The 19,892-nt window shown below is 43.4% G+C and overlaps 1 protein-coding gene across 1 annotated transcript in view; it reads left to right on the forward strand.

Annotated features, from left to right (window-relative positions):
* Positions 1-8,216: 8,216 nt before the first annotated feature.
* MRTFA (myocardin related transcription factor A) overlaps positions 8,217-19,892 on the forward strand; it is a 215,330-nt gene continuing 203,654 nt past the window's right edge. Inside the window, exons 1-2 of the mRNA XM_058682115.1 lie at positions 8,217-8,351; positions 8,636-8,925. Coding sequence (XP_058538098.1) covers positions 8,758-8,925 — 168 coding nt within the window. The 5' untranslated portion in view covers positions 8,217-8,351; positions 8,636-8,757. The remainder of the gene's footprint in view (positions 8,352-8,635; positions 8,926-19,892) is intronic.

The following is a 19,892-nucleotide window of genomic DNA, read 5'->3' on the forward strand; positions in this document are numbered from 1 at the left end:
AAATGTGCGCATATATGTGAACCAAAAGACGTGCACAAGAATATTTATGCCAGCACTGGGTGGTGTAGCCCACAATGAAAACAACCACACCAGTAGAATGGATAAGTTTATTGTAATACATTCGTACAATGCAATGAGAATAAGCAAACTACAATCACACACAAATACATGGCCTAATCTTAAAGTGTTCTGGGCAAAAATATGCAAACTTCAAATACTTTACATTGTATCATTCCATTTATAGAAAGAACAAAAATAGGCGAAACTAATCTATGCTGTCAGACATCCATGTGGAGGTAACTTGGGGTGCAAGTGAATGGAAGGGGGCACAAGAGGGACTTCTGTGGTCTTGCTAAGGTTGTCTTTTTTTTTTTTTTAATTTTTTTTTCAACGTTTTTAAAATTTATTTTTGGGACAGAGAGAGACAGAGCATGAACGGGGGAGGGGCAGAGAGAGAGGGAGACACAGAATCGGAAACAGGCTCCAGGCTCCGAGCCATCAGCCCAGAGCCCGACGCGGGGCGCGAACTCACGGACCGCGAGATCGTGACCTGGCTGAAGTCGGACGCTTAACCGACTGCGCCACCCAGGCGCCCCAAGGTTGTCTTTTTTGATCTGGGTGCTGGTGAAACATGTGAGTTCTGTTTGTGAAAATTCTTCAGGTGGTATAGTTCTGACATATGCACTTTTCTGTACCCTTCTGAAGTATATACACTTCGATAAAAGGTAACATCAAAAAATGGATATATTAGGAAGTCAAGTTCAAAATATGGCTAAACTAGAGCCTTAAAGATGCAGGCCTTCTGGCTACTCTAGCAGGGGATGTTCTCCCTTCTATGAAGGTTCTTTGGTGAAAAAGTCTGAAAAGCACCACTTCCGGTTTCCCTTGGTGAGGTTTTGAGAGGCCACCTGCACCAGAAGCTTTGCGAAGGGCCTAGGTTTCAGGCTTCCGTGCCCGTGATCACGTGATTAGGTTTAGGGCGAGGCGAGTGAGGCACGGTCAGGCAAGTGCGGGGGTCAGATCGTGTCTGTTCTGTATTTATGCTTCCCAAGCAGTAATGACCGGCAGAGGTTCTATCGATTACCAGCGTTGCGGGTTCTCTACTCCAGGGAGTAGAGCGGTTCCAACAGTCAACCACTAGAGGACGCCAAAGAACAGCTTATAAAGCTGAATTCTATGGTAACGTCGTCCTTCCAGAAAGAAAGATTTTTTTCCCCCCAGCCTGGATTCCTTTTCTCTGACAAAAACCCATCCATTTTGTGATTCTCTGCCTCTCTACATCTCCAGTCCCAAGTAGGCCCCAAATACATGAGCCAAATTCAATAGAAGAATATGTTTGGATTCTATCTCCAAAGTACCCAAATAAGATTATTACATTGACTGCAATGATCAGAAAGCCAAAATAAAATCCTACGGTGGTTTGAGTTCAGCCTTGTGTTTAAACCCTGGCTTGGGGGCGCCTGGGTGGCTCAGTCCGTTGAGTGTCCGACTTTGGTTCAGGTCATGATCTCGCGGTCCGTGGGTTCGAGCCCCGCGTCGGGCTCTGTGCTGACAGCTCAGAGCCTGGAGCCTGTTTCAGATTCTGTGTCTCCCTCTCTCTGACCTTCCCCTGTTCATGCTCTGTCTCTCTCTGTCTCAAAAATAAATAAACATTAAAATTTAAAAAAAAAAAAAAACCCTGGCTTGTGTGATGTGGGGGCAAGGTGTCTTGGGAGGGTGACAAACCTTCTTGATTTGCCTGGGGCTGTCCTAGTTTAAGTACTAAAAGTCTTGCAGCTCAGCTTCTCCATTCCTGCAAACTGGGATGGTTGGTCACCCTCAGTTTTTCTGATCTGTAAAATGGAATCAATGTCAGTACCTACAATGGGGAGAATTGAGTAAGATGATGATGTACATAATAGGTGCTGTTAGTTTTGTTATCAAGTAATACTGTAGATGGTTGTAGGCATGGACTGAGTTCCTATAAAATCATTTAAACAAAGCCTGAACATTTTTATCATCCTGCTCATGCATTCAATTCAATTCCAAACATTTTTACTGAGTGCTTCTTATGTATCAAGAGATAGCAGTTTAGTGGTTATGGGCACATTAAAAACTTTTTTTTTAACGTTTATTTATTATTGAGAAAGAGAGTGACAGAGCATGAGCATGGGAGGGGCAGAGAGAGAGGGAGACACAGAATCTGAAGCAGGCTCCAGGCTCTGAGCTCTGCACAGAGCCTGACGCAGGGCTCAAACTCACAAACCGTGAGATCATGACCTGAGCTGAAGTCGATGCTTAACTCTCTGAGCCACCCAGGCGCCCCTGTTATAGGCACATTTTAAAAAATGATTGACCCTTCCAAAGGATGGTATGATCTGTCGGGGACAAAGAGAGAACGTGCTTACAGAACATAGGGGAAAAAGGTAATCCCAGCTCACTGTGTATATCCTCATAGGTCCTAATTTCCTCCAGGCTAGAAAACAGTAGTGGTCTTTTAACTTACCTCCCCAACTCCAGTTCAGTCTCTTTCCAATCTAATCAATTAACTACCAGGTAAATCTTAAAACACATTTGGATCCTGTTTTTAGAGACCCAATACCTACCTTGCCTTGGCATTCTTTACTTTTTACAATAGAGCCTCAACCAAACTTTCAAGGCTTATCTCTTGAAGAAAACAGACAACTCCCTTGCTCAAACATGTCCCATGTTTTCCTTCCTCCGTTCCATTACTCACAATGTTCCTTAAGTTGGAATGCCCCACCTCATTGCTTCCTGTCAAACATACACTCCTTCACGTGAATTTACTGGGTTTTCCACAAGACATAACTCTCCCTTACTTCATTTTTTCTGACTTTACAGCATTGTTCAGATTGGTGTCACTTCATTTATGAACCCTCTCCTTGATTGTGGGCAAGGATTGCCTGTTTCACTTTTGTATATTTCCTCCAGTTCCTTGTATGTAGCAAATAAATGTTTATTGTAGTACACCCAGAATTCTAATTTTGGTATCTATACCATGACTTTGCTAATTTGTAGCCATGTGTAATGTGTGTGTGTGTGTGTGTGTGTGTGTATTTTTTAAGTAGTCTCTACACCCAATGTGGGGCTTGAACTCACCACCCAGAGACCAAGAGTCACATGCTCTACTGACTGAGCCAGCCAGATACCCCTGTGTGATATTTTCTTAACTGACCTCTTTACATACTCATTTACTTTATTTATTTACTTATAAAGTTAAAAAATTTTTTTTTAAATTTATTTATTGAGAGAGCATGAGTGGGGAGGGGCAGAGAGAGAAGGAGACACAGAACCCAAAGCAGGCTCCAGGCTCTGAGCAAGCTGTCAACACAGAGCCCGGTGCAGGGCTTGAACCCACGAACTGTGAGATCATGACTTGAGCCGAAGTCGGACACTCAACCAACTGAGCCACCCAGGTGCCCCATAAAGTTTTTAATTTATTTTTAAAAATGCTTTTATTTATTTTGAGAGACAGACAGCAAGAGAGTGAGCAGGGGAGGGGCAGAAAGAGAGGGAGAGAGAGAATTCCAAGCAGGCTCCAAACAGCACAGAGCCTGACTTGGGGCTCAAACTCACAAACCGTGAGATCATGACCTGGACAGAAATCAACTGAGCCACCCAGGTGCCCTATTTTTAAGGTTTATTCATTTATTTTGAAAGAGACAGGGGGGCGGAGAAAGAGGGGCAGAGAGAGGGAGAAAGAGAATCCCAAGCAGGCTCCACGCTGTCCACTCAGAGCCTAATGTAGGGCTTGAACTCACAAACTGTGAGATCATGACCTGAGCCGAAATCAAGAGTCAGACACTTAACCAACTGAGCCACCATGGCACCCCTTAATTAACCTGTTTAAGACTCAGTTTCCTCACCAAAAAATGAGGATCATAACAACACCCACCTCAGGGGTATAGCAAGGATGAAATAAGACAAGGCACTTAGGATGCTTAGTTTTGTGCTTGGCACAGCAGAGCTATGTACTGTCAGAGAAGGAAAAGATCCATTTAGGCTGGAGGAATACTGGAGGGCTTCCTGGGGTGGGGAGAGTAGGATGTGAGCTGAGATTTGGCTAGATAAAAAGAAAAGAGAAGACATTTAGGCAGAGGGGCCAACCTGAATATAGACCAAAGAAACAGAAATGAGCAGGATGTGCTGAGGATGGGGCTGGTTGAATCCTGGGAAGTACCTTTGGAGAGATTCTTCAGGAAGAGAGAGAAAAAGGACAAGTGAAGTACATTTTGCAGAAGTACGGATTAGCGGGGGGGGGGGGGGGGGGCGGGCGGGCAGGGAGGGAATCAGTCTCTAGCAGTTTCCTGGAGGTTCCTGTCATTTGGCTTGCCCCTGTCAGCAATAGCAACAAAATTACAAGGATAGCTAGTTTGATGAGTGACAGAATTGAATCAGCAGGTGTTTACAGCAAGTTGCAGAGAAGGCTGGAAATGGACAAAATGACAACTAGCTGCTAATAATTAGCAGGGTTAAGCTTGAAATCCTGTGTGTGTGGCCAAGAATTAATTACAGGAGTACAAGAAAGGGTGAATTTTGCTTGGTATCAGTTTGTGGGGAAAAAGCTTTAAAGGAAAAGGGGTAGCAAGAAATGATTATAAAGTCAACTTGAGCCAAAGGGTCAGGGCAATGGGTAAATTTGCTAAGGCAATAGTCTAGTGTACTAATGGATGTAGAGAGTCAGATTAAGGAAGGTCAAAGTCTCACTGTACTCTGGTGATCATATCCTACCTGAGTATTTTAGGGGGTCATATTTTGGTTGCAAGGAACAGAAACCCGACTGGGAAGCGAAGGTACTGGCCTTCAGGGTATGCTCAAATGGTGCCCCTCCTAGATCTCTTTAACAGGCCAGTGCACCTATCCCCCAGCTGCTGTGAGTGTTGGCAGCTAAGGGTTCTCAGATGCTCAAAATTCCAGGAATTGCCTTCAGCTGAAGGGAACAGCTTTGGAGACCTTAACTCCTTGATGGCTTACAGCCAGTGACTGGCTGATACTTGGGTACACAAAGCTGCCCAGTGCCTCATGGGGGAATGACTCCTTGGTGTGGTTTCATGCCAGAGCTCTCTGTTGTGGATCAGGCCAAGGCAAAATCAAGCTGATTCTTGCTTGGCTGTTTCTTTTTTCCTGTCCTGCTCAACTTCCTCCCTTACAGGTTTTTCTTCCTTCAATAAGTCCCATTCACCAGATCTCCCTTACAGGCTCTGTTTCTAAGGATCCTGATGAAAGACACTTACAAAAGCAAATAGCCAGAAAATAGCTGGATCCAGCTTCTCAGAGTCATAACCTGCTGCAGTTTTTATCTGTACCTCAGCTCTGATAGTTTGTTTTCGTATTGATTTTATGTATTCTTGAGCAAATTCTTTTGTGGTCCTCCTGGTCAACTCCAGGGGATGAGCCGGACAGTTCAGCAGCCTCAGTGTAAAGGAAACTTCTCCATATGGGTAGTTCCAACAAAGTTCCCAGGACTCCTTCTGTTTGGACTGCCTTGGGCCACATGCCTTTCCCTAAATCAATCATCGCAAATGGGGGGTAGGGGTGGGGAGAAGGAAAGCAGTGCTTTGATTGGTCAGGACTGGCCTAGTGCTGCCCCTGGAAAGATGAATAGTAAGGTCAGCCCTATGGCAGCCATATGGACAGACAGTGGGGAGGACTGGTTCCCTAGAGGACATTAGGCTCCCCTTACCAGAAGAAAGAGAATGTTTGCTGGAAGGACAAAAATAACACATGTTCCCAATAGATCTTAACAAATTGAAAGATGCCACATGAAGTCATTAGGATAGTGGGGTGTACGGAAACCATAATTTGGCAAAAAAAAGGTGATTTTTTTTATCCTTATTGTTTTGGGGATGGGCAGAAGGTACGGAAAGGGGGCATAATCTTTAAACATTTGGAATGTTGTCATGATGAAGAGGGATTAGGCATGTTCTGTGAAGCTTTAGGAGATGACATTAGAGCCCAGGCTCAGAGATTAGAGGGATGTAAACTATCCATAAGATATATTTGGATACTTTATATGCACACAGATACAAAATAATTACACTTTAAGTTGTCCAGAAAAGGAGCAGGCATATCTGAGAGGTGGTAAGCTTGCCATGCCTGGGCAGCTGGGAATAGGCATATCACTCTTACCATGACTAATAAAATATGCTTGTGCTTCCTTCTCACCTTTTCATAAAGGCTTTTTCATAAAGGCTGTGTCTAGATAGACATTATCTGGAATGCCCCACCCCCACCTTGTCTTAGGGAAATCTGCCGCACCCCAACAATCTTGAACCACAGTACTTTCTCCTCTGAGGTTCACCTTTGTGTCCTCTTGTTAATCATGACACCTGCGATATGCTGCATTGTAATCTCATCGTATGACTTAACTCCCTCCAGTTTGGTGAAAGTGCCCCAGGCCGTAATTATTAATCTTACTGTGAGTATCAGTGTCTTATTCAAGAAATATTTGTTGAAAAAATAATTTTGCAGAAAGGTTTCTTGTCTTGGGGGAAGGTGTGTGACTAAGGGGCCACAAGGATCCTGCTCAACTTCAAGATTCTGTGATCAGCACATGGCACTAAACTTGAAGCTGACTTATAGATGAGTAATTGGGAATACCCAGGGCCACTTTGGCTTTTGCAGCTATTGGAGGAGAGAAGAGAGGGGATTCTCTTCTGCCCTTCCTCTGACAGTTACACCAATAGACAGTCATGGGAGACCTCTGGGGGAGATCAGGGAATCATAGTTCGAATTTACTCTGGAATGTAAAGTGAGTTGTCCCCTCTCAGTCTCTGTGCCTTGGCACTGCTCCTCCCCAAAGCTGGAAGAATGTCCTAGCTCCTTTCTGTCTCTGGCTACTGTTACTTCTCTCTTCAGCCCTGCTGAGCCACACCATCCCCAGGAGGCTTTCGGGAAAGCACTTCCCACTCTTTTCCATCCGCCAAGATGGGAGTTATTTCTCCTTTTCTGGACTCCCTCCCATTGCGGGGCGAGGGGGAGCAAATGGCCTGCCTGCACCAAGGTACTTCCCACAGCAGACCTCGCTTTACTTTTTTCCCCTTTAAGTCTTCTTTCTCCTTGTGGAAGTCATAGACCAGGTCCATGTGTGGTCTCTGCGCCTAATGCAGGAGATCCGCGCAGACACACACACACACACACACACACACACACACACACACACACACACACACAGAGTCATAGACCAGGTCCATGTGTGGTCTCTACGCCTAATGCAGGAGATCCGCGCAGACACACACACACACACACACACACACCCCTTTGCTATATGAGTGGATGCCAGAAAGAGTAGGATATCAGCATTTTAGAATTTTACAATTCCAAGAGCCTTTGGGAGTCACCTAATATCACCCTCCCTTCTACAGATGCTCTTCCTGGAGTCTCCTGAGGGAAGATTTTGGGTTCCTTCAGCCCCTTTTCTTCTCGAGGCCCAAAGCCCTTTTGCTGTTGATGATCTCAATATTCTAGGTACGTAGGGAAGGGTAGGTAGGTGTCAGTAGCCTCCCTTTTCCCCTAAGGGAAACTGACTCAGAGAAACGAGGGGACGGGCCTCTGTGGCGCGGGGGCTGTAACGGGAATTCAGGGCTCCGGGCCAGTGTGGAATTTATTGTGCCTCCTTTTGGGAAGCGTGAAAGTGAAGTAATCGATTTACGAGCCCCCGGCGGACCCTTTAGCCCCCTAGAAGGATCGAGACGGGTCAGGAGGATTAATGCAGTTAAGAGCTCACGGCATTGACCCCTTGGCAACTTGGCGAGGTCCAGCCGATCCGCCGCCCTTCTCTCGACAGAGTGGCCAATGGGCTTCGGCCTCTTTAAGGCCCCAGCGCCCCGCCTCCGGCTCGTCGCCGACCTCCTCCCACCTCCTCGCCGCAGCTCGGCCAGTTCCAGACTTCCCTTGGCGATGAGGTCATCTTCTCGTTTCCCATTGGCTACGCCTGGCCGTCAGTCACAGGAAGTCCCGCCGCCGTCCTCACCTCCTTCATACCCCTCCCTTCCCGCCCTCCCTTTAGTCCCCTGGTCCCAGCCTCCACAAGGCCTCTGATTGGCCAGCACAGCTGTCACTTTTCCAGCAGGCAGTGTGGGAGGCGGGAGACGGGTGTGGTGGGAGGGCCCGCAGCTTCCGTGGCTGAGAAGAGCCGGCGGCGGCCGTGTCTGTGGTGTCCGAGGCGGCTGCGAGAGCGACCGTTCCATCCTCCTCACCCCTTCGGCTCCGCTCGCCAGAGCCCTCCGCTCGCGCAGACTTCTCCCCAGCTCCGTGCGCCCTGGCTAGACGCTGAGCCTCGGGAGGGGAAGAGCGCGGTGGGAGCCGGAGGGGGACCGCCGCCGAGCCCGGGCTGGGAGGAGCGCGAGGCGGTGAGTGAGAGTCCGGGCAGGGGACCCCTCCCCCACCAGCCCCGCCCCGAGCATCCTTTCTCCGGGCGACCCCGCCGCGCGCCCTCGGGGTTGGCCTGGGCGGGCCTCGCAGCCCGGCCCCCAACCCGCCGCTGGTCCCCCTCGCCTCTCCCCTCCGGGCCAGGGTCGTCTAGCCAAGGCGGGCGGGGCGGGGCCGTGCACCTGTGAACCGCCTGGCCGGGCAGCGCGGGTCGGGGGTCCGGGGGTCCGGCACCTGCTGCACCCCGGGTGTGTTTTGACTGCAGGGACCCTCTGTCGCACGCTTTCCCCGGGATCTGTGCAGACCCTCAGGATCCATGTGCAGCCCCAGGATTCCCAGGCCAGGGAGGCTTACCTGGATTTGTTGATGCCTGTGTCAGCAACCTGAATGCCGCCAGGTGTAAGGGCCCTGGTGGATTTGAAACTTGACGGCCAAGAACTTTACCCTCTAAGAAAGTGTCTGGCAGGACGCTTTGATTACACCTCCCACCCTGGCCGGTGCCGGAAGAACGCATTGATACTCTGTCGTGGCTGGGGCTGGCGCTGGCGCTTTCAGGTCAGATTCTCAAACCTGCCGTTTCCTAGCTGTGTAATCTCGGGCTTCAGTTTCCTCATTAGGAAAAGGGGCATAATACCTATTACTTGGGGTCGTTGTAAATTGAGAACGACTGGTGGATCAGTTTGTATTGAAGCACCAGCCCAGCTTGGCTTTGTCAGGATTTATCTTTTTTCTTGCTATTATAGAGCATAACGAAAAGGCAGTTTGGCAGACACTTGACTATTTACCAGCTGTATTTGGCATGAGGTATGTGTATACAGGAACGTGAAAGATGTCACTTAAATGTAATAATGAAATTACATCCAGCTTCATGTGTTTTTACATACTTTAAAATCCATGAGAAGTCCGAAGTGTGCAGGTTGCCAGCTTTTGAGATCTTTTCAAGATCTTTTCTACCTGATGTCAGAGCCTGTAACGTAATCGTTATTTTCAATAAAAAGTTAAATTCACGTGTTTTACGTTAGAGGACCCCCAAAACTCCAGATTTCACTTAAGCCGTTTTACTGTTGAAAAGCAGCCACCTCCCAGGAGTGAGGTGGTACAGCCAGCTGGCACAGAGCCCCATGACTACAGGGTGGGGAACCCTTGGCTGAAAGTGATTTAATGAAGTTTTGCCTAACGTCGTTTCCATTTTTCATAGTGAATCAAAGGGCTTTACGATAGTTTCTTAGTGAAATTAAACTAGAGGCAAACCATTATTGCTTTTTTCGAAAACATATGCATAAAAACACTGACTGTAGTCTGTTCTAGCACTGCTTCACGTCTTTGCCAGTAACGGTTAAGAAGAGACCCTGTTTAGAAAGGCTTCCAAAAGTCACATCTCTTTGGATAAGTTTTTTATTTAGAGTAAAATCATGAGATGGAAGAGTAATATGTATCCCGTAATCCAAAAGTATTTACTGCAGACTTTCCACATCCTTAAGTACTCTGCTGAGTGCTATGAGGAAGGCATTTAAAAGAAGTATGAAACAGCATCCCAGCCCATAAAGGGCAAAACCAGAAAGTTTGGAATCACTCAGTACTAATTTTGGATACTACTTAAGTAATGACTTCATTCATTCATTCATTCACTCATTCAGTAAACTTGTTCCTTGTCTGTAATGGGTCAGGTGTTTTTCTAAAAGCCAACATAATCGAGATAAGTGAGATATGGTCCCTGGTCATAGGAGCTCACAGTCTAGTGTGAGAGGCAGAAAGTGACAGTCGTAACACATTGAAATAAACTCCAGACTGTATAGGAGGGTCAAGAGAGCTTCTCTTTTGGACCTCAAAGAGAAGATGGCATTTGGGCTGAATCTCAACTCACCAGATGAAGGAGAGGAAGATCATTCCAAGTAGCTGAGCTTGGAAAGATTTCCTGATGAATCTTCTGACTGGTATAGCCTAGTATAAGCCATAGGGAAGGGGAAGGAAAGTGACATTTCTTTATGCTCACTATGTAATAGGCATTAATAATGCTAGGCTTTTAATGTTATCACTCACTTCTCACAGCAACCCTATGAAGTAGATTTTACCTCCACTTTAAGATAGGAAAACTGAGGCTCAGTTAGTTAAATAATTTGTCTGAGGTTACACGGTTAGTGACAGAGCCTGGACTTGAATTTCTTTCTTAAAAGTATGTATGCTCTTTCCCTTTTCACACTCTGTAGAGATAAATATAAGTGAGATGAGAAAGTTCCAGCTATATATTTTACTACATCAATTACAAGTTACTTTCTGCAAAATAAATGTTCTTATTTGATTTAAAGTGTCTAAAACTTGTTTAACAAAAGCTATCAAATGGTAGTTATTTTATGTTTATAAGTGTGATGGCATTTGCTAAAAAGTGTGGTTCATGGAAACATTCAGTGGAAGACATGACCTACAGATTCTGTATGGGGCACTTAACAAAGCTGTTAACCAGGTATGGGCTTTTCTTGAGACTGTAGCTTACATATTTAAGTGTATAAAGAAAAGGATGTGCAGAGGAGTGGCCAATTAAATAGACAATGAAAGGTAAAATAGTTTTGAATAATTTTTATGAAAGGGGAAATTAGAAGTTTGAAGTCATATTAACATAGATTGTTATATTTAGAGAGACTACTATTGACTATAAGCTCCACAAAGGCAGTTTGTATCTTTTATTCTCAGCTTCAGGAGCAATTCTTGGGACATAGTAGATGCTCAGTTAATATTTGTTGAATAAAAGATGAATGTAGACAAATATATATTTATAGTGTGTTTATGTAAATGCTAGGGTTGATAGTTAAAATTGACATAGGAACATTTTCATCTGTTGAGAAAAAACTTTGGTCAGGAGGTTATATTTCAGAAGGTCTTTGAAAGAAGAGGGAGGACATTGATAGATTACAGATGAAGTGGTATAGACATATAGGTAGTTTATAAACGGTTATACTTTGGAAGAAAAGGAACATTGAACAAAGGGAATGACCCACTGACACAATTCAAATATAGGCAGTGTTTATTTCTTTATTTTTTTATTTTTAGAGAGAGCGCACCGCTCTCTCTAGGGAGAGGTGTAGAGGGAGGGATAGAATGTTAAGCAGACTCCATGTTCAGCATGGAGCCGGACATGGGCTTGATCCCATGACCCTGGGATCATGACCTGAGCTGAAAATCAAGAGTCGGACACTAAACTGACTGGGCCACCCCAGCACCCCATAGGTACTGTTTATTTCTATGGCCTTAATGAGTTTTGAGAATCAGGGAAACAGTGTCTGCTCTTAAGGAAATTATAGTTTTAGAGACTAGGTATGTTAGGTATCTATTGTGTAATGTCTTACCCCCAAAGTTAGTGTTTAACAATAAACGTTCTTTCTCATAGTTTCTTTGAGTCAGGAATTTGGGAGCAGCTTGGGGAGTGGTTCAGGCTCAGGGTCTTTTCAGGAGATTGCGTTAATAGGTCGTCTGGGGTTATAGTCATCTGAAGGCTTGACTGAAGCTGGTGGGTCCTCTTCTAAGGTGGCTACTCAGATTGCTGACAAGTTGGTGTAGGCTGTTGGTGGGAGATCTCAGTTCTTCTCCCTGTGGGCCTCTCCACAGAGCTACTTGAATGCCCTCATGGCATGGCATCTGGCTTCCCCCAGAGCAAGCAATCAGGAGACCAAGCTGCACTGTCTTTTATTTATTTATTTTTTATTTTTTTAATTGCACTGTCTTTTATGACCTAGCTTTAGAAGTCACATACTGTCATTTCTCCCGTTTTCTTTTGGTCACACATTGTGGGAAGGGATTACACATGGACATGAATACCAGGAGGTAAAGATCTTTAGGGGCCATCTTGGAGGCTGGCTACCTCATAGAACAGAAAAAGTGTTGGAAGAAGGTACAAAGTGCTGGGGGAGGGGAGGCGAGGATTCAGAGGAGGGAAAGATTTAATTCTTGTAACAGATTTTCAGAAATATTAATTGGGTGCCGCTCACTGTGTGCCTTCAACGTGGTAGGCTAATAGGTGGAAGGGGGCACTGAATTAGGGCCATATGAAATGTAAGGAGTCTAGGCCGGCACTAAGGACAAACAATCTCTGTGTGTAAGTTGAGGGTGGAGTAATCTTTCTGATGTTGAGGAGAACAGTAACTTGTCAGATTGATAGACAAGCATAGACAGACAGCACAGTCTCGTGGCATAGATGCTGGAGCCAGACTTCCTGGGTTGCAATCCTGCCTCTACCACTTGCTGGTTGTGTGACCTTGGGTGTGTGACTGTAGTACTCTTACGAAGTCTTCTTAGTAACTCACTAACTATAAAATGGGGATGATGATGGTGGCTGCTTTATATGGCTACTATAAAGATTAAACAAGTTAAACATGTGCCAAGTCCTTGGCACAGCTTTCCATGCACCACCATCATCATCATCGTTAATTTTAGGCAGTAGCCTAGAACTGACCGTGGACGAATGAGGTTGGAGTCAGAGATGAATGAGTGTAGAATGATGTGAATGTTCAGATAGAAGCATTGAAGTGTCAGTCATTGCTGCTCAGCGTCAGATTTTCCATTTCAAGTACTTATGTTTACATAGTTTTTATTTCACAATTAGAGTTACACACAGTTACAACAGTACCTCTGGAGGTACCTCAGGAGGTGCACAGTTTGCCTGTTAGGGGTAACTTGTATTCTCGTTATCGGTCTTTGAATTACTGGGCCTTCTATCTGCAGAGTGGGTTTAGTCAGAAGCAGTACTTAGAGGTGCATATGCTTAAAAAGAGCTTAAAAGTGGAACCAGGACCCATAATAATAGCAGAGTGAGCACTTTTGTGACTGGGTCGCAGAAGAACCTGCAGAGATTCTTAATACTGTATCACTTCTTTGAAGAGGGGAGCTCATCGAACTCCGTGTCTCTGTAGGTGCTAAAGCAGGAATTGGGTGATCTGCCAGCGTACCTTGGGTGGAGCTAATTGCCTAAGTGGCCTTTAGTTCTGCGGTTCAGAGACTCCAGTCCAACTCTCATTGTTTAGTTGAACAGAGGCACTGAGAAATTAAGTGGTTTGAGGTTCCACAAGAATCTCGTGGCTGAGCCTGGGCCAGTTCTTCACCCCGTGTTTAAGGCCGGCTCACATAGTCGTAACAGAAGATCTGCAGAATCTTTGCAAGACTGAGCATTGTGAAAATTTCCTTTCTTCAGATACCATATTTTTAGTTTTGTGGTGTATCTGGTTCATTTGCTTCCCTAGTCACTTTCATTCATATGCTTTTAGAAATCATTCCTTAAGTGAGTGTTAGTTACAAGTAATTTGGAAAGCTCAGTTTGAAATCTGGGATGTATCCTCTTATAGGTGGGCTACTTACAGGTCTTTGACCTCTAAAATTGTAACTGGGAATTATGAGGGATTTTGATTTTTTTGAAAACCTTTTGTTCTGGTATCAAAATTTAAAGTATCAGAGTATCAGAGAGTAAAATAACTAGTGAAGTAACGTGTCAAGTTTAAGGGCATGAACAGAGCTGGGTACTGACAATTATCAGCTTTGTAACCATAGGCTTACTACTTAACTTTCTTGTGACTAGTTTTTTCATCTGTAAAATGGGGTTCATGATTCTTACTCACAACATGAGGTTGTTAATAAGGATTACGGAGTCATAGTGGCATCATTGTTGTGCTACCTCATTAATTCTCACACCAGCTCTGTAAAGTAAGTAGTAGCACCATTTTGTAGATGAAGAAAGAGAAGCTTGGAGAGATTCACTAATTTAGGAAGAGAGCAATCAGGGTTTGAACCAAGATCTTTTTTTTTTTTTTTTTTTTTTTTTTTAAAGTAGGCTCCACGCCCAGTGTGAGGCTTGAACTCTCGACCCTGAGATCAAGAGTCACATGCTGTACTGGCTGAGCCAGCCAGGCGTCCCCCCAGTTCTGTCTTTGAATTAAAAGTGCTAACTCCCTATGATAATGTGTATGAAGTGCCTAACTTTGCCTGTAGTAAATGTCTGTTCCTGTTCACTTGCATAGTTTGTGAAAATGTTAGTATACTGAGAATTCTTTATGGTAGCAATCAAGGTGTTGTAGCATTCAAAGTATTCTTTGCAGTATTCCTTATATGTATCTTGTTGCCATTCCTGAAATAGAAAGCTATACTAGTGATTTCACATCCTAAATTGCTCAATAAATACTAAATAAGGGCATACTATAGTGTCCAAATTTTAAACATATTTTGTCAGTGTTTCAGTTATCTTTGTAACTGTAAATGGCATAAGTGATGCCAAAGTCCCTTAATCGTGGTTAATCTGTACATATTTCCACTACCACAAAATTTACAGGAACTTGGAAAGTTGTCCTCTCCTCATATTTTAGAACACACCATGTTGCATTTTGGTATGAGAGTGGTGTTATTGGTTTCATGGTGAAGCTGGCTTTATTGTTGACTTTATATTTTGTTACATGATGGATGTATTTTGGGGGGTAAGATTATTTTTATTTATTTATTTAATTAAGTAAATTCTTTGCCCATTGTGGGGCTCGAACTCACTACCCCAAGATAAAGAGTTGCACGCTCTACCAACTGAGCCAGTCAGGTGCCTCTATGGGATGGATGTCTTTAAAGTAGTCTTTTTATTTTTATTTTGTTTTGTTTTGTTTTGTTTTGTTTTGTTTTGTTTTTGAGAGAGAGCAGGCGAGCTAGGCAGAGTGGCAGAGAGAGAGAGAGAGAGAGAGAGAGAGAGAGAGAGAGAGAGAGAGAGAGAGAGAATCTTAAGCAGGCTCCACATGTAGCTCGAAGCTTGACATGGGGCTTGATCTCACTATCGTGAGATGGGGGCTTGATCTCACGACCATGAGATCATGACCTGAGCTGAAATCAAGAGTTGGCTGCTCAACTGACCAACTGACCGAGCCACCCAGGTGCCTCTAAAGTAGTCTTTTAAAATTTGCCTTGTATATGTTATCTTGGCTTTCAAAACAATTTAGAAATGAAGGGTAAGGACAATGTTCTTTTATATCTCTGATACATGTGATAATCACTTTTTATGGAAAATCAGTTGAACTAAAGCTTTCATTCAGAAGCCTTTCACTCTTTAATTCTAATATTCCAGGTTAATGCCCTAAGGGGGCATGGGAGGCAAAGACGTGGTGCTATTTTAAATTCTATATTTTGTAGATTCAGTGGATCATTTCACATTCTTGTTGATATTTCTTTTCTGTTTAGATTTTTTTGTTTGTTTTTTTGCAAGGGAGGATCTGGGAGTCCTGGAATGATGGGAATAGGGAGCCACCAAGAATACAGTGAGATCATAGGTTAGTGATTTAATTTGAAATTAAATAAATTTGAAGCTTTCCTTTACGCAGTAGAACATCATGGGGTGGTTATTGCTCATTTGTGTAATATCTGTCATGAATCTTTGTATACATTGAGTGAAACAGCTATTTAGTCATTTCCTAAAGCAGTCACTCTGTAGCATGATCGTGTTTTATTTCATTTCATTTCATTTCATTTCATTTCATTTCATTTCATTTCATTTCATTTCATTTCATTTCATTTCAATTTTATTTTTTTCCCCCTTTCACTTTTACCTGAAAGCTGATTCTGAAGGTGAGCCTGCAGAAACAATTTGTATAAAACTGGGCATGACCTGTACAATTTGGATAAGGTATTCATGACATTTTATTTTCAACATGTTTAATAACCTGTTGGGTGCCTAAATAAAACTGAGTTAATTATAGTGTAACCTTTTGTTCTATTTGGAGAGTGTTAAGGGATTTTTGAATACCTTCCAAAATTCACCTTCATCACATGAACTTAGAAAGCTCTTTCTAGAGCAAGGATCCTCAAAACTTAACCTGCATGAGTCTCTACTTCTTCTAGTCACTTCTTTGTTTTGTTTTGAAAAAGTGTAGTAGGTTTTCCTACTGTTTGGAGATAGTAGTGATGAGTCTGGAGTTGAATGCACCTGTTTTCAATTCTGGCTCTACTGTTCACTGGCTGTGCGATCTTGGGCAAGGGAATTAATCTTTCCAAATCTCTATTTCCTCATAGGATGGCTGTGAGAGGTAAATAAGTTACATGTAAAGCATTTAGCACATAGTAGGCATTCTATGCGTGTTAATTTTCCTAACACCCAGAAGTTTTCTTTTGTAGCAGTAGCTACAATTGCAGCAAAATAATTGTGTAATTGTTTATGTTTTTCTTCTCATAAGCTTTGTGAGGACAGGGGCCATGTGTGTCTCTTCATTGCTATTTTCCCAGCATTCAGTGTAGTGCTTGGCGTGGTATATAATAGATGCTCAATAAATACTTGTTGAATGAATGAAAGTGACTCACCCCTTCTCCTTACCCTGTCCTTCCTTGTCTTAAATGACAGTGTCCTGAACTTACACTTGAGAATTACTCAGCTTTTTACTTGATTCTTGGTCCATTAATGACTGGAGCTAGGTAAAGGGGAAGGCAATGAACAGATGAATAACGGCCAGAAAGAGAGCATAACAATATTCAAAGTAAGTTATAATATTTTAAAATCATAGTACTCTGGGATTTCTAACCTTTTCTAATCTGATGTCCAGCCCCAGATTCTACCAAAACAGTTTTTGGCGAGGCCACCCCTGGCTTGTATGTTGATGAACCAGTGGGTTGTCCTCAGCTTAGTAAAACGTACTTAGTAAAATGTACTAGAGATTTGGAAAGATTAATTCCCTTGCCCAAGATCGCACAGCCAGTGAACAGTAGAGCCAGAATTGAAAACAGGTGCATTCAACTCCAAACTCATCACTACTATCTCCAAACAGTAGGAAAACCTACTATACTTTTTCAAAACAAAACAAAGAAGTGACTAGAAGAAGTAGAGACTCATGCAGGTTAAGTTTGAGGATCCTTGCTCTAGAAATTCTTATAGTAATTCAGGTAAGAACCTTGATGTCATCTTCTCTTTCTTTCCCACTTCATATCCAGTCCATCAGCGAATCCTGTTAGCTCTCTTTTGTAAATATATCTGTATCTGATCATTTCTCACCACCTCCGTCATAATTATCCTTGTCCAACCCAACTGATTAGTTTAGGTTCCTGTGGCTAGCTACTGTAACAAATTACCACCGACTTGGTGACTTAAAACAGTCTATATTTATTCTCTTATAGTCCTGAAGGCCAGATGTGTGAAATCAGTTTCACTGGGTCAAAATCACGGTGTCAGCAGCAGGGCTGCACTCCTTTTGGAAGCTTTGGGGGAGAGTAAGTTCCCTGCCTCTTCTGGTTTCAGGTGGCTGCTGGCATTGCTTGGTTTGTGGCAGGATCACTTCAGTCTTCAACGGCAGCATCTTCAGATCTCTGTGCACATCTCTTTCACCTCTCTGTCAAATCTCTCTGCCTCCCTTTTATAAAGACATGTGATTGCATTTAGGGCTCACTCAGATAATCCAGGATAATCTCCCCATCTCAAGATCCTTAATCACATCTGCAAAGATTCCCCCACCTTTATTATTATTATTGTTATTATTGGCCTTTTAAGGTAACAATCACAAGTTCCAGGGTCTAGGATGTAGAAAATGTGGGTATCTTTTTTTTTTTAAGTTCATTTATTTTTTTATTTTGAGAGTCGGGGAGTGGAGGAGGGGCAGAGAGAGAGAGGGAGAGAGTGAATCCCAAGCAGGTTTCTCGCCGTCCACGCAGAGCCCACTGTGGGGCTCCATCTCTTGAAACATGAGATCATGACCTGAGCCGAAATCAAGAGTTGGACGCTTAACCAACTGAGCCACCCAGGTGCCCCGAAAATGTGGGTATCTTTAGGGTGCCATTTTTCAGTCTACCAGTCTGTTCTTTGGCTCCCAGAGATTCACATCTGTCCCGCATGCAAAGTACATTCATCCCATTCCAACATTCCCAACAGTCTTAACCCATTGCAACATCAACTCAAGTTAAGATCTCATCTACATAACATTAGCTTAAAAGTACAAAATCTCATCATATAAATCCTGTAGATTAGGTATAGGTGAGACTCTGGGTATGATCCATCTTGGGGCAAAATCCCTTTCCATCTGTGGCCCTGTGAAACAAGAAAACAAGTTATATGTTCTCAAAATACAGTGATGGGACAGACATAGACATTCCTATTCCAAAGAGAAAATGCAGGGAATAGGTGTGTCACTGGTCCCAAGCAATTTTAAGATCTGGCAGGGAAAATGTCATTAGTTTTCAAAGCCTGGGAGTAATCCTATGTGGCTTGAGATTCCTGCTCTGGGCCTGTGGCTTTGGCTTTTGGGCTCATGGCTCAGCTCTAGGAGTTTTCTTTTTCTTTCTTTTTTTTTTTTTTTTTTAATTTGTTAATGTTTATTTATTTTTGAGAGAGCGCGAGCAGGGGAGGGACAGAGAGAGAGGGAGACACAGAATCCAAAGCAGGCTCCAGGCTCTGAGCTGTCAGCACAGAGCCTGACAGGGGGCTCCAACTCACAAACCTTGAGATCATGACCTGAGCCGAAATCGGGCGTTTAACTGACTGTGTCACCCAGGTGCCCTGTGACTTACTTATTTTATAACTGGAAATTTGTACCTTTAGACCCCCTTTGCCCATTTCTCAGCACTCCCCCGCCCGAACCTGTGGTAACCACTAATCTTGTCTGTGTCTGTGAGCTCAGTTTTTTTTTTTTAATTTCACGTATAAGTGAGGTTATATATTTCTCTTTTCTCTTATTTCACTTAGTGTAATGCCCTTGAAGTCCATTCATGTTGTTGCAAATGGCAAGATTTCATTCTTTTTTATGGCTGAATAATATTTATATATACCACATTTTCTTTATGCATTCATCCCTCAGTGGATACTTAGGTAGTTTTCATCTCTGGCTGTTGTAAATAATGATGCAGTGAACATGGGGGTGCATACATCTTTTCGAATTAGTGTTTTTGTTTTCTTTGGATAAATACCAAGAAGTGGAATTACTAGATCATATAGTAGTGCAGTTTTTTTTTTAAGTCCATTTATTTACTTTTTGAGAGAGAGAGGAAGGGAGAGAGTGTGCTTGCATGTGCTTGCGTGTGTGAGTAGGGGAGTGGCAGAGAGAGGGAGAGAGAGAGAATCCCAAGCAGGCTCTGTACTGTCAGCACAGAGTTTGACGCAGGGCTTGAACTCTTGAACAGCAAGATCATGAGCTGAGCCGAAATCATGAGTTGGCTGCCCAACTAACTGAGCTACCCAAGCACCCCAGGTGTGCTATTTTTAATTTTTTGAGGACCTTCCATACCATTTTCCATCATGGTTGCACAAATTTACATTCCTACCAACAGTGCATAAGGGTTCCCTTTTCTTCAGATCCTCCCCAACACTTGTTATTTCTTATCTTTTTAATAATAGCCATTCTAGCAGGTGTGAGGTGATATTGTGGTTTTGATTTGCATTTCCCTGATGATGAGTGATGTTGAGCATCTTTCTGTCTTCTCTGGAAAAATGTTCAGATCCTCTGCCTATTTTTTAATTAGACTGTTTTTTTTTTTTGCTATTGAGTTGTATGAGTTTTTTAAAAATATATTTTTGATATTAGCCCCTTATCAGCTGCATG

This window comes from Neofelis nebulosa, chromosome 8 (genome assembly GCF_028018385.1).
Source record: "Neofelis nebulosa isolate mNeoNeb1 chromosome 8, mNeoNeb1.pri, whole genome shotgun sequence".
Taxonomy (NCBI): domain Eukaryota; kingdom Metazoa; phylum Chordata; class Mammalia; order Carnivora; family Felidae; genus Neofelis; species Neofelis nebulosa.